The 13,010-nt window shown below is 65.0% G+C and overlaps 1 protein-coding gene across 8 annotated transcripts in view; it reads right to left on the reverse strand.

Annotated features, from left to right (window-relative positions):
• Nucleotides 1-78: 78 nt before the first annotated feature.
• Nucleotides 79-13,010, reverse strand: part of PLEKHG5 (pleckstrin homology and RhoGEF domain containing G5) — a 36,364-nt gene continuing 23,432 nt past the window's right edge. For 5 of the 8 annotated variants that reach the window (XM_045859871.1, XM_045859869.1, XM_045859874.1 and 2 more), the window contains 20 exons: nucleotides 12,065-12,194; nucleotides 10,992-11,094; nucleotides 10,557-10,617; nucleotides 10,175-10,266; nucleotides 9,665-9,801; nucleotides 9,226-9,371; nucleotides 8,612-8,815; nucleotides 8,346-8,534; nucleotides 7,912-8,007; nucleotides 7,187-7,237; nucleotides 6,771-6,920; nucleotides 6,303-6,413; nucleotides 6,014-6,163; nucleotides 5,787-5,924; nucleotides 5,507-5,626; nucleotides 2,738-2,870; nucleotides 2,535-2,650; nucleotides 2,224-2,423; nucleotides 976-1,752; nucleotides 81-693 (listed from right to left, as the gene is read on the reverse strand). In XM_045859871.1, coding sequence (XP_045715827.1) covers nucleotides 684-693; nucleotides 976-1,752; nucleotides 2,224-2,423; nucleotides 2,535-2,650; nucleotides 2,738-2,870; nucleotides 5,507-5,626; nucleotides 5,787-5,924; nucleotides 6,014-6,163; nucleotides 6,303-6,413; nucleotides 6,771-6,920; nucleotides 7,187-7,237; nucleotides 7,912-8,007; nucleotides 8,346-8,534; nucleotides 8,612-8,815; nucleotides 9,226-9,371; nucleotides 9,665-9,801; nucleotides 10,175-10,266; nucleotides 10,557-10,617; nucleotides 10,992-11,094; nucleotides 12,065-12,194 — 3,114 coding nt within the window. In that variant the 3' untranslated portion in view covers nucleotides 81-683. Of the gene's footprint in view, nucleotides 694-971; nucleotides 1,753-2,223; nucleotides 2,424-2,534; nucleotides 2,651-2,737; nucleotides 2,871-5,506; nucleotides 5,627-5,786; nucleotides 5,925-6,013; nucleotides 6,164-6,302; nucleotides 6,414-6,770; nucleotides 6,921-7,186; nucleotides 7,238-7,911; nucleotides 8,008-8,345; nucleotides 8,535-8,611; nucleotides 8,816-9,225; nucleotides 9,372-9,664; nucleotides 9,802-10,174; nucleotides 10,267-10,556; nucleotides 10,618-10,991; nucleotides 11,095-12,064; nucleotides 12,195-13,010 lie in introns of those variants that run through there. The other 3 variants (XM_045859870.1, XM_045859868.1, XM_045859866.1) reach the window with 2 other exon arrangements.

Consider the following 13,010-nt stretch of genomic DNA (forward strand, 5'->3'; position numbering starts at 1 on the left):
TGCGGCAGGGGACAGGGTTGCTCTCAGGGTGCTGGTCTGGGGACCTCTGCCCCCTCATTCACTCTGCTCCCCAGTCTCTCCCAGGGGTGCCCTACCCCGCAGAGGGAGGGGCGGGGGCTCGGTGCACCTGTGTCCTGGGAGGGGCGGACTCCAAAAGCAAAGGACTCTTCTCAGTGGAGTATATACAAGTCTTTATAAAAGAATGAAAAGCTCAATAAATACGCAACTTTACAGAGCGCCCGACCCAAGCCTGGCGTGGCCGGCAGAACCGTCCGGGAGGGAGAGAGGGCAGCGAGGCAGGCAAATGCCCCCTTGGGGCCAGATGAGGGTGGAGGGGGGCAGCCTGGGAGACCGGCCCAGTGGATCAGAGCTGGTAACTTCGGGGAGCAGCGGACACGGAATGGAGGGTGGGGGGTGGGGGCGGGTTAGTGAAGTTGGCGGCTGTGGGGGGTGGTCCTGAGGGGCACTGCGGCGGGCCTGGGACTCCGCCAGGCCCTCCTCCGTCTCCTTCCCATCCGGCAAAGTGCAGACCAGCCCGGGCTGGGGGGGCGGCGGGGATCCGGCCCAGCACTCTGCTCCTGCCCGCACACACGGCGGCAGCAGGGACAGGGGCTGGCGCGCCCCAGAAGGCATGCTGTCTGCTGTCCTGCGGTCCGGCGGCACCCTCGGGGGCCTCCCTCTGCTCAGACCTCCCTGTGGGGGAGGGGGAGACAGTCCTTCCTTGGCTGATGCCACTCAGAGGGACTCCGGCCACCCTGTCCCCCGCCAAAGAATTCTTAGACCCCCTCACCACTGCTCTCCGAGGACACCCTCACCCTGAGGGTGGGCAGGCCTCAGGGCCCCTCCTCCACCCACATCCTTAGATGCCACCTGCTCCCAGCCACAGCAGTGCCCCGCCCTCTCCCGGGCGCGGTGACCCCCGTGCCAGCACACTGGCGCAGCTGCCCTCTGTCTCGCCCAGGCCAGGCCACTCACGAGGCAGTGAGCGTGGAGTGAAGCAGCAAGGTGGTCCTGATTCGGTAGAGCTGGGCCAGCGTCAGCTTCCGGTGCTGGGCAGAGATCCCTGGGGGGGGCTCCGGCTGGGCCCTGGGTGAGGCCCCTGAGGGCGGGTCTCTGCTCCTCTGCTCGGGCCCTCCAGGCTTCCCAGCCAGGTAGGGGGGTCCGTCCTCCATCTCCGATGGCTGGGAGCCACGGCCGGGGCTTCGGGCGCCCCCGCAGCCCCAGCTGGGCCCAGCCCCCCGCGGGGAGCCAGGAGTCCTCGTGCCCGTGGCTGCGGTAGCCAAGCAGAGTTCCGACAGGCTGCGGCTGGGGGCGGGCGGCGCTCCACGGGTGGTCGCCCCTGACAGCAGGTGCAGGAGGCTGGCCTCGGATTTGGACTTGAGCAGGCGGGGCAGATGGGGCAGCAGCTGGACAGGGGTGCGGCGGCGAAGGCGGGGCGAGGGGGAGGGGGAAGGGTCTCGTGGTGACTCTGGGAGCCGCGGCGCTGGCTCCACCGCGGGGGCGGGGGTCACAAAGTCTCGCAAGGAGGTGGGGGACAGGGTGCCGTAGGCAGAGTCTATGGAGCAGGAGCGGCTGTCCCCAGGACCCAGGGGCAGCAGCTCACTGGTGGGCGTGGCCGACGAGGCTGTGGTGCTGAGAGACGTCTCGTCCGACTGGGAGCTGAAGGGGCCGTGCTCGCACTCGGGGGAGGACAGCGTGTCCCCGGGCTCCACCACCACCATGGCCAGGGTCTCCGTGGAGCCGTCCGAGGCACTGCGGGGCCGGGGTGGGGAGACCGGGGGCGGAGGGAGTGAGCACAGGCAGAGGAGACCCAGCCCCGTGCCGGCCACCGCAAAGGTCTGCCGGCCCCGTCCCCCCTGCTCAGGGGCTCGGGGACGGCAAGCATGGGGCAAATGCCCACAACAGACACCAGTTACGGCGCCTGTCCCCACCAGAGCCCTCCCTGCCGGACACAGCCTAAGAGTTCTCAGCTCAGCTCCAAGCAGCTCCTAACGCATCAGAGTTGGTGGTCAGATTGAAAATGGTTTGCCAGCCCTGGCTGGGCGCTTCAGGGCTGGGAGACAGACCGCGCCCCACCCCCGCTGGGTTCACAACGTGAAGCCATTCGGGCGAGGGGTCTGAGCTAGGCTCTGCCCCCTGTCTGTGGCCTTGGGGTCGGGAGTCCTGGGCTGGAGCTGGTGCCCTGCCCTGCCCGGCCCGCAGGGTGGTCCTGGGCAAGCATACCAGTGCTGGGAGTCCAGGCTGTTGTTGCTTTTACGCAGGATGGTGGGGGAACTGGCAGCCGAAGCGCTGCTCTCCCCGCCTTCCTCTTCCTCCTCGTCCTCTTCCTCATCCTCCTCCTGGTCGTCCTCCTCCTCTTCCAGGCTCTGTAGGCGCTGCTGGCCGCCCGGGTGCTCCTGCGCACGCAGCTGCTGCAGCTGGTTCTGCAGGTGGCGGTGGAGGGGCAGAGGGGCAGGACGGGCTGTGAGCTGCGGCCGCTGGGGCCGCCCCGCCCACCCCGCCTGCCCGCCCAGCCGGCGCCCTGCCCTCCTCACCTGGGCGTTGTAAATGGAGTCCACCCAGCCTCGGCACAGAGCCTGCCCGCTGGCCTGGAACGTGTAGGCCCCCACGGCGCTGTGGAACTCGTTCAGGTAGATGAGGAGGAAGGAGCCTGGTGAGGAGGGGTTCGGCGTCAGCCGAGGCCACGGGCCCTGCCCACCACAGCCCCCGCCCGGGAGCGGGGGCTCGGGCTCCTCACCGGGGTCCCGCAGCTCCCGGCACACGATCTTGTCCACCAGCAGTGGCGGCCTGACGACCTTGGTCCTCTCGGCCTTCTTCACGGCCTTGGTCACCAAGAGCAGGTCCGTGAAGAGGAAGCAGTACACGTCCATCTGGGCGGGGGGAGGGGGAGCGGCAGAGGCCAGGGGTCAAGGCCAGGGTCGTGGGGCCTCAGGAGGGGTCTCGGCCTGTCTGCTGCAACACCCCCTCTCCTGGGGGTGCTCAGACTCTGTCAAACACCTCCCCCGCCCTCCCGCCTGGACCCGAGAGCAAAATCAAAACGCAAGGCAACATCCTTTGCTTTCCTCAAGCTACATACTTGTGACTTATTTCAACGAAAACGAAATTGACACGAGAGATGAAGAGGGAGGTCATTTTACAATCGTGACTCGCAGGCTCTGAGTGACACAGTACCTCAAGGGTTAACATAGCTCAGGAGCGGGGGGTCTGGGCTGCCCCTGGCAGGCTCGGGGCATGTGCCTCCTGCCTCCCACCAGGAACCCACGCAGCACCACGTGGGCAAGACAGATGGCCCACGGCCTGTGACCCCATCGCTGTATTTGTACAGAGCAGACGGCAAGCAAGGCCAGAGGGCAAGGACTTGATACATTCCACACGACGAAAGGGAAAAACCTACAACCAAGAGTACCCAGCAGGCGTATCGTTCAGAACTGAAGGAGAGAGCAAGACTTTCCCGGATGCACAGAAGCTAAAGGAGCTCATCTCTGCTAAACCGGCATTACAGGAAAGTAAAACCATAGAAAGAAAAGGCCAAAACTAGCAATAAGAAAACAAAAAAAAATCTCAGGAGTAAAGGCAAGCATATAGTGAAGGTAGGAGACCAACCACTTATAAATACTGTAGAGTATGAAAACAATTAAAATGGCAATAAGTACATACTTATCAATAATTACTTTAAATGTAAACTGAGTCCTGGCTGGTGTAGCTCCGTGGATTGAGCGCGGGCTACGAACCAAAGTGTCGTCAGCTCGATTCCCCCTCACGGCACATGCCTGGGTTGCGGACCACATCGCCAGTAGGGGGCACATGAGAGGCGACCACACACTGGTATTTTGCTCCCTCTCTTCCTCCCTCCCTTCCCCTTTCTCTATAAATACATACATAAAATCTTAAAAAATAAGTAAATAAATGTAAGCTGACTAAGCGCCCCACAGAAAAACCACAGGGTGACTGAGTGGCTGAAAAAACGAGACCTGTCCACTTGCCGCCGACCCTCGACTCCAGATTGACACACGCAGACCGACAGGGACGGGAAGGGAAGGGTGTTTCATGAAAGTGGCAACAGTAGCACCCACAACAGAGAAAGCGGCTGGGGTAGCAACACTCGTATCAGACAGAACAGACTTTACTTTTTAATTATTTTTAAAAGAAAGGTTTTTGTTTTTGTGTTTTTTTAAAGATTTTATTTATTTATGTTTAGAGAGGGAAGGGAGGGAGAAAGAGAGAGAAACATCAATGTGCAGTTGCTGGGGGCCGTGGCCTGCAACCCAGGCATGTGCCCTGATTGGGAATCGAACCTGCGACGCTTTGGTTCGCAGCCCGCGCTCAATCCACTGAGCTGTGCCAGCCAGGGCCAGAACAGACTTTAAAACAAAGCCTGGAACAGCGGACAAAGAAGGACCCGGCAACCCCACTCTGGGCGCGTGTCTGAGGAAAACAAAGCGCTTGTTTAAAAGGACGCATGCACCTGTGTTCACTGCGGCGGCGTCACCCACAGGAGCCGAGATACGGAAGCCACCTAGGTGTTCCTCAGTAGAGGAGTGGATGGAAAAGAGGTGGGTATACATGTGTGTGCACGTGCATGCATTGTGTACACACACCCACTGCAGTGATTACTCAGCCACGACAAAGAATGAAACCCACCCTGGCTGCTGTGGCTCAGCGGACTGAGCACGGGCCTGTGAAGCAAAGGGTCACCGGTTCGATTCCCGGTTGGGGCACATGCCTGGGTTGCAGGCCAGGTCCCCAGTAAGGGACAAAGTGAGAGGCAACCACACGTTGATATTTCTCTCCCTCCCTATCTCCCTTCCTTCCCTTCTCTCTAAAAATAAATATATAAACTCTTAAAAAGAAGAATGAAGTCTTGCCAATTGTGACAACTTGGATGGACCTAGAGTAAGTACATCATGCTACATGAAGTAAGTTGGAGACAAATGCTGTCGCATTTCCCATATGCGTGGAATCGAAACAAACGAACAAGCAAAGCAAACAGACTCGCAGACACAGGAGACCTGACGGCGGCCCCAGAGCTGGGCGTAGGGGCAAAAGGGCAAAAGGGCGAAGGGCGAGGGCAGTAAGGGGTAGAAATGACAGTTGTGACATAAATAAGTCGCAGGCGAGTAAAGGGCAGCCCAGGAAGCACGGGCAGAAATGTCACAATTACTCGTACGGCGGGCCTTTTGTGCTGATCACTTTGTAAGGTGTACCAGTGTGAACTCTCACTATGTTACACACCTTTAATATCATGCTGCGCGTGAACTACACTCGAATGAAAAAGAGCTTCACATTCCAGAATGGGGGGGGGGAGGGTAAAATGCAGGCCAGTCATTATCTCTCATAGGACCGCAAGGCCACTAGTTCTCAAACCCCCCCCCCGCCCAGTGGCTGGGCAGCTGGGCCCCACTGACCACACCCGGGGGCGGGGGGAGCCCTGGAAGGGGTGGTCCAAACCTGCGGGGCACGAGCGAGTGGGGCAGGGGCCCCGGGTACGGGGTGACCCCCGAGTCACCTTGCTGTCCTTCCCCTCCTTCATCCTCAGGCTCCCCTCCAACAGCAGCTGACGGGTCTCCTCGGGGGAGGCCCCAGGGATGGGCCCCGTCAGGTCCAGATGCAGAAACTCCTTCAGGAGCTAGGGGCGGGTAGGGGTTGAGAATGCAGGTGCGGGCGAGGTCAGGCAGGGCTGACCTTCCATTCGGCGAGGAGTCCTCACGCGAGACTCCAGCACAGCCCCTGCCGTCCAGTCTGGCCCGCCCACCCGCCCGCCCTCCGAGCGGGGCCAGGCCGCCCACCTTGTCCACCTCGTCGTTGCTGCCCTCCACCACCTCGTACGCGTCGATGCGGCTCACCACGGCCGCCAGCCGCTGCCGCTCCTGTCGCTGTCGCATGTACGTGTTCACTTGGTGGATGAAGCGCTCCACAGAGCTGATCTGGGGCGCAGACAATGGCTGTTTCAGGCCCAGCGCCAAGGACCGGCGGAGAGCCGCAGAGGGAGCCCCGCCCGACACGCCCTGGTTACCATGGTGACGACGGCCTCCTTGGCGCGGGGCTCCTCCGTCTTCCTCAGCACTGACTTGAGCAACAGCGGGTACTTGGTGAGCCGCTGGTGCGGCTTGGCCAGCATGTCGCTCAGCTTCAGCCGCTGGCACTGCTCGTGCTTCTCGGCCCACTGCGGCGGGAGGGGCAGCGCGGGCGGGGCTCAGGACAGGCCACGCCCACTGCCGGCGCCCACGCCCCTGCAGCTGCAGCGGAGGTGGGCACCGCCGGGTCCTGCACCCCTGCCCATCAGCCCGCTCCCCCGCCCTCACCGTGACATAGGCCCGGAAGAGGTCGTTGTCACGCAGCAGGCCACGCATGTACTCCATGCAGCCCTCCTCCTCCATGCAGTACCGGATGTAGGGCTTGAAGAGGGAGCCGAACTGGCGCGGGGAGGGGGGAAGAGACGCCGGTTACTTGGCCCTCCCTGAGGGCTGGGCCCTGCTCCAAGCTCTTCCAGACTGCACTTTGGCGACCGCCCCGGCGGGTGGCACGCTTACGATCCCAGTTTTCTATACAAAGAAACCGAGCCGTGGCGAGCGTGACCACCCTCCACCAGGTAGCAAGGGCGGATGGCCAGCTGGGGTAAACCCGGGTGACCGACTCAGAACTCCTTGCCTCTGACCACTTGGGGTCACTCGGGGCCACTGGTCCAAGGGAGGTTCGGGTGTCAGGAAGATGGGATCGGCCCCCCAGCGCTGCCCCTGTGTCACCCCCGCCTGTGCCGGGCCAGGCCGTACCATCTTGAAACCTTTGAGGAAGTCCCCGGGCTGCAGCAGCGCCCGCGTGCGCCGCGCCTTCTCCAGCACCGGCGCCATCACACTGGCCCACAGACTGCGGTGCAGACGCGCGATCTCGGGGATGTTGCTGAACAGACGCTCCGCATCCACCTGGGAGCCCGAGAGGAGCGCTCGGTCCGCCCCTCGCCTACCGTACCCGTTAGCCCCGCCCCTGTACGTCCCACCCTGTCAACCCTACACCTTTCCCGCTCCCACTGCCAGGCTCTGCCCCAGAGAAGGCCTACTCCGCCCACTTGTCCTGCCCTCCTCCGGCCCCGCCCTTCCTTAAGCCCCTCCCCTACCCCCGGACCCTCCCGCCCAATGGGGCCCAGGTCCACTCCTCCTGGTACCCTCCCCGCCCCCAGGCCCAGCCGAACCTCACACAGCAGCCCCGACTCTTGCAGGTTCAGGAGGCAACACAGGAACAGCTGCGGGGGCAGGGGCGCTGCAGCTTAGACAGGGTGATCCCAGTCCTGATGCCCCACCCAGATTCTTAGGCTCCCCTCCACCCCTTAACCCTCCCAGGAGGCCCTGAGGCACCCTGGGACAGAGAGGGTTCACCCTCTGAGAAAAAGCCCAACCCTCTCGGCCCACCACGGGGTCACCCGGCCCAGGCCTCGCCTGGACCCAGGCTAGCAGCCTCGCCTGGGACCCTCCTCCACCTCTGGCCCAGCTCAGCCTCTGCGTCTCAGCTCAGAGGGTGCCCTCCCTGAACCTCGGGACCCAGGGCAGGTGCCCCCCCTCCAGGTCGAAGTCCCTACACACGCACTGCCCAGCACCTGCCCCCGGCTGTGTCCCCGTCTAGGGTGTGGGCTGCAGGCACCCGCACCCAGCAGGTGTTCGGGGACACCCGCTGAATGAGCGAGTCAAAGAATGAGGCCTGTGTTCATTCAGCTCCACCCACCAAACCTCCCGGAAGCCCCCTCCCGGGGCCCCGGCTGTGGGAACCACCTCCTGCCCAGGGTGCGGCCGCCTCTGGCTTTCCTTCCCCTTTGCGGCCGGGCACCTGATCCTTCTGCAAAGGCCCACGCTCTGCTCGGGGCACCCAGAGGAGGCCGGGGAAGCAGAAGGGGTGGCCCCGGGCCCTGCAGCCCACACTCACGTTAGTGATCACCCGCAGTTTCTTAATGTAGGAGGCCTCGGTGTGCAGGAGCTCCCACACTGCCTCCTGCTGGTGGGACTGCCTCCGGGTCAGCTTCTGCGGGAAGGGCAGGGGGTGGTCGGGAGCCCGAGTGGGCAGGCACATCGGGGGGTGGGGGTGGGGGAGGGTGAGCAACCTCGGGTGGAACGTCCTTCCGCCAGCGCAGACACGGAGGCCCCCGGGCCCTCCTCTGCCACTAAGACATCTAAATGATACTGCGGTTGCACCTGGCCTCAGTTTCCCCAGAGTGGGTCAAAGAGGACAGCAGCCTGACAGGGCTGTCCCGTGGAACATCCCGTCATTGGGTCCTCAGAAGGGCCCCACCAAGGAGGGGCATCGGGTCCCTCCTTCCCCGGGAGAGGGAGGAGGAGGAGGAGGGGTGCGGTGGCACCCACCTCATGCCCGTCAATGAGCTCCCGCCAGCTGTCCTCCAGCCACGGGCCGGCGTCATCCTCGTCCTCTTCCTCGTCCCCCTCCTCCTCCCACGAGTCGTGGTCAAAGCGCAGCCTCCGGGGCAGCCGGGGCAGCCCAAAGAGGCCGTAGGCGTGCAGCTTGCTCTCCAGCTGCTCCATCTTGTCCACCTCCTGGAAGGACACCAGGGTCAGGGGCCAGGGCCAGGGCCGGCCCACTGCCCCGACCCAGGGCCCGTGGGACCACGTACCCGGCCGCAGGTGCTGGAGCCAGGGCCGTAGCTGAAGAAGCCGCTGAAGCGGCTGGCGGCCCGGTTCTTCCAGCTGTCGCTGACGCTGCCGCCGCCACTGCTGCCGCTGGGCAGGGAGCAGCTAGACGGCGTGGGGGGCTCCTGCCCGGGGATGCTCGCCTCCCCCAGGAACTCCGACATGTTCTTGCGGCGGCGGCCAGGGGCCTAGCCCGGGAGGGGCAGTCAAGGCCAGCCCCACCCTGGCCGCCACAGCCCCATGCAGACACAAGCCCGGAGCATGTGCGGAGACAGATGGTCACACACACAAACACACACATGCTCAGACGTGCTTAGAAGCACAGCTCCAGAGTGACCCACAACACACAGCCAGTGACACGGGACACAGCATCTGCTGAGACACACACAAACACACACACGCACGCATGCTCTCTGGGCACCAGCAGACTCTCGGAGACAGACCCCACCACCCTAGATCCAGCCAGGGCCCCCAACTCTCAGAGCCAGCCCCACTTTCCAGAATGGGATATTAAAGCCCCAAGAGGGAGCAACAAGGGCCCCCACTGACTTCGAGGGGCCCCTGCTGGCCCCCAGCCCTGACACACCCGCCTCCTCACCAGGATGTCCAGGCTCTCGCGGCGGCTCTGCGGGTCCACGCGCTCCGGGGCCGGGGGCCCGGCCCCCGCTGGCCGCAGGATTGGCAGGCTCAGGGACTTGGGGTCCTTCACCCCCTGCTCCACCTTGCCCTCGTCCCCCGGCTTGGCTGGCGCAGCAGTAGGGGGCAAGGACAGGTCCTCAACATCCAGGTCCAGGGAGGGAGGGGGCCCAGCCTGCTCTCCCCCAGGGATCCAAACCAAGGCCTAGCTGCAAGGCCCCTCCCTGAAACTCCACCCCGCCCGCACTGGCCACCACCCACCACCAGCCAGGAGAGACACCTGTATGGTAATGAGCTTGCTCAAGGCCACGGCCGACGGGAACCTGAGCCCGGGGAGAAGCGCTCACCTCCGGGAGGCCCAGCCAGGGCCCAGCCACTCTCCCACCCAACCTGCTGCTCACCTTTGACCCGCAGGTAGTGGCCCCCGAACCTGTAGGCCTCGAAGGTCAGGGACAGGGGCGTGTTGGACTGGTCCAGGTAGATGTCCGCCTTGCCCAGCGCGATGCCCTTCCTTTCGAATATGGGCAGCAGCACCTCCCTGGCCCAGGAGGGGAGCTGTGTCTGTGAGGGGTCAGTCACGCAAACCCCCACCCTGGGCACAGCCCCAGCTCCACCCAACGCACACACACACACCCCCCGTGTCCTGCACGTGTGCTTACACACGCTCCTATCACACACGAGGGCAGACACTGTCACAGGCCGGTCCACACCCGGGGACCAGGCCACACAGGCAGGGCACAGAGGCCCTGTCACCTGCTCCCTCACGCCGGCGTTCACACCTCGAGGGTCTGCCCACGGGGGGTGGGGGATGGACGGACAGGCTCACAGGCTACCGCAGGGACACCACACTCCTCTCGGCAGGGGCTGGACCCGCCCGCAGCCCGCCCCCACGGTCTGCCCGCTGAGCCTACCCCAGCGACTTCTTCTTCACGGCGGGCACAATCTCCGTCTCGATGTCCACATTCAGGTCGAACTTCAGGGTGAAGCACTCCTTGCTTGGGTCCTGAGAGGACACGGGTCTCGGCTTCTGCGCCCCGTCCCCCGCCCTCCCCACCCCAGGGGGCCCCAGCGGGGGAGGGGGTGCAGGGGCTCGCCAGCCCAGCTCTGCCCCAGGCAGGCCGCCAGGGTCCCTCCTGCCTGGCTAAGGTGGGCAGTGCTGGGCTGCCGGGCAGGGTGGCCAGGCAGGGACGCACTGGGCCCGCTCCCGGTCCTGGAGCTCAGAGCAGGCGGGCCCGGCCTCGGCCGTGGGAAGGAAAGGCTGCCCAGCCCCTCTGCCAGCCCCGGCCTCCTTACATCTGTGTGTCTCCTCCTGGCTTTCTTCTTGGAGAGTTTCAGGCCTGTGCTCTTCCGGTCCCTGCAGGGAGGCCAGGGAGGTCAGGGGTTGGAGACACTCTGGTTCCCCACCGGGGTGTGTTGTGAGTGGGCCATGGCTGGCTACCCACACCTCAGTCACCCCAGGTGACCAGGGAACTCAGGAGCAGTCAGACCGGCCGGGGCCCACAAAGGGGCTGTGCGCCCTCTGGTGGCCAACACAGGGACCACACCCAGTGGTACCTGGTCAGGTGATGCCCTGGAGGGCTGGGTCAGGCTAGGTGGCCTCCTCCAGGAAGCTGGCAGCCCCAAGGACAGGGAGGGGTCTCCAGTCAGCCCTTCTGAGGCCTCTGGTGCCCGGATCCCTGATCTCGGGCCCCCTCAGGTGTCTTCTCCGCCCACCCACCCCTCACCTACCCTTTGCCGTCCATCAGGCCTTCCTCCTCCTCCTCCAAGTCCACGGCGGGGCTGGTGCGCGGGGGGCATGACCGGGTGGACACGTTCCGCGCCAGGACGGAGCCTGTGGAGTCGAGTGGGAGCGGGGTCATGCCTGTCCCCTCCCTGGGGTCCCTCTCCTCAGCCTTCCTGCCGGGCCACCTCCGGAGGGACCACTGCCTGCTGACCCTGTGCCCCCACCACCCCGGGCTACCGAGAGCCCTTTGGTTCTGTGAGGAGAGGGGCGTGGCCACTGCTTGTCATCGGTCCGCGCCCTGACAAAAAACCACACGAGGGCCCTGAGGTGACACTGCAGACGACGTCCCGCTTGCTCTCAGCCCAAGGTCACCTGCAGCCCCCCTTTGCCCCTCTGTGACCTAGGGATGGGACCCTGGCCTCCTGGATGCTGGCCGGGAGGGGCGAGGTCCGTGGCTCTTTCTGCGGGGCCTCCCCTCCCCCACCCCGTGACCATACCCCAAAGTCCCCGGGGGCCCTGGCAGAGGGGCAGTCTCCCCGTGCCTCCGACCAGCTGAGACAGGAGACAAAGGGCCGGCCAGCACCCTAGCACAGCCAGCTGGCGGCGGGCCTGGGCCAGGGCCCTGCTGGGCAGGAGGGTTTCTTGTTTCCTGCTACAAGCTCCTCTGACCTGCCCTCCCACTGCACCCCCACCCCCGCCGCCTCTGCTCCAGGCCGGAAGATCGGCCCCGAAGCCCCCTGCCCGGGGACAAGAAGAAAGGGACCTTCTCCACGCTGGCCCCCGGCCAGGGCCAGGGGCAAGGGCAGGGCAGCAGTGGGAGGTGCAGGCCGGCACCCGGGAGGGACGGGTCTGCTCCGGAGACGGGCCACAGTCCCCAGCCTTGTCTCTCGTGAGAAAACTTGCTGAACAAAAGGGCCTGAAAGTACTTGTGTTTCATTCACAGTCGACTCTTGTCCTTCCCGTGGTCCTGTCGCGGCTCCAACAGTTACCAAGACACCGAGCCCCCAGACAGGGGATCCAGAGCGACCCTGGGGACCCCAGGGGCCGGGCCGGGCCGGGCGCCCTGACCTGCGCTCACCTTGGGGGGGCAGGTCGAAGCGGACGTGTCCGTCATAGTGCATGGTGCTGTGGAACTTGCTGTCACAGGCCGCGCAGAGGTTGAGGGGCCCCCGGCGGTGCAGCTGCTGGCAGTCTGCGTGGTGGCATACCTGTGCAGCGAAGGGCAGAGGGGCGCTGGGCGGGGGGCCCGGACCACGGCAGGGCACCGCTCCGACCTCTGGCCCCCAAGGGGCTGCTGCTCCCCACTTCCCACCATCCTTCCCCCACAGGGGCTGCGTGCTCAGCGGTCCACTCAACAAGCGTTTCGTGAGCACCGTTCCGTGTCCCTTCGGAGGGGCGCAGGGAGAAGCAAAGCCCTGCCCAGCAACGCAGCGCCCAGGGGCAGACCTGCTCCTCAGAGGCAAGCGGCCGGAGGGCAGATGCCGCCAGGGCCTCTTGCTGGAGCGTGGGCAGGAAGGGCTCCCGAACCGAACCTCGGGCTGCCTCTCGGTTTGGCCCGCACACTGTTTCGACCAGAATGCCTCACCCCCCGAGGGCCACTCGGAGGCTCTGCCCTTGGTTCTGTGACCTGCCTGGCCACGGCAGAGCCAACCCTGCCCAGGCTCCTGAGTTGGGTGGGGAGGGGGCATGGAGGCGTCGGGGGCAGGCGTCTGGGTTCCCTCGCGGTGTCCATGCAGCTGCGTGGTGACGTGGTCCCCAATTTGCCTCTCACCCAGGCCCCTGCCCCCCCCCCGCCCACTGCCACACGTGACTTCCCTATTTTCTCCTCCGACCTCCCACGGCTCGCCCCGAACACTCGCCCCGAGACTCTGGTTCCTGCTCTTCGAGGGACACAGAAGCCATCCGAGGCCGAGGGTCCGTGATTCCCCACCACCACGCCTGCCCACCTGCGCCGGGCTGCGGGGGGTCTGGCCCGGCTCCAACCCAAGGCCGGCCTTCCCCCCGAGATCCGCGCCCCCGTGGCC

This window comes from Phyllostomus hastatus, unplaced genomic scaffold (genome assembly GCF_019186645.2).
Source record: "Phyllostomus hastatus isolate PE091 unplaced genomic scaffold, TTU_PhHast_1.1 phas_scaffold_182, whole genome shotgun sequence".
Lineage (NCBI taxonomy): Eukaryota > Metazoa > Chordata > Mammalia > Chiroptera > Phyllostomidae > Phyllostomus > Phyllostomus hastatus.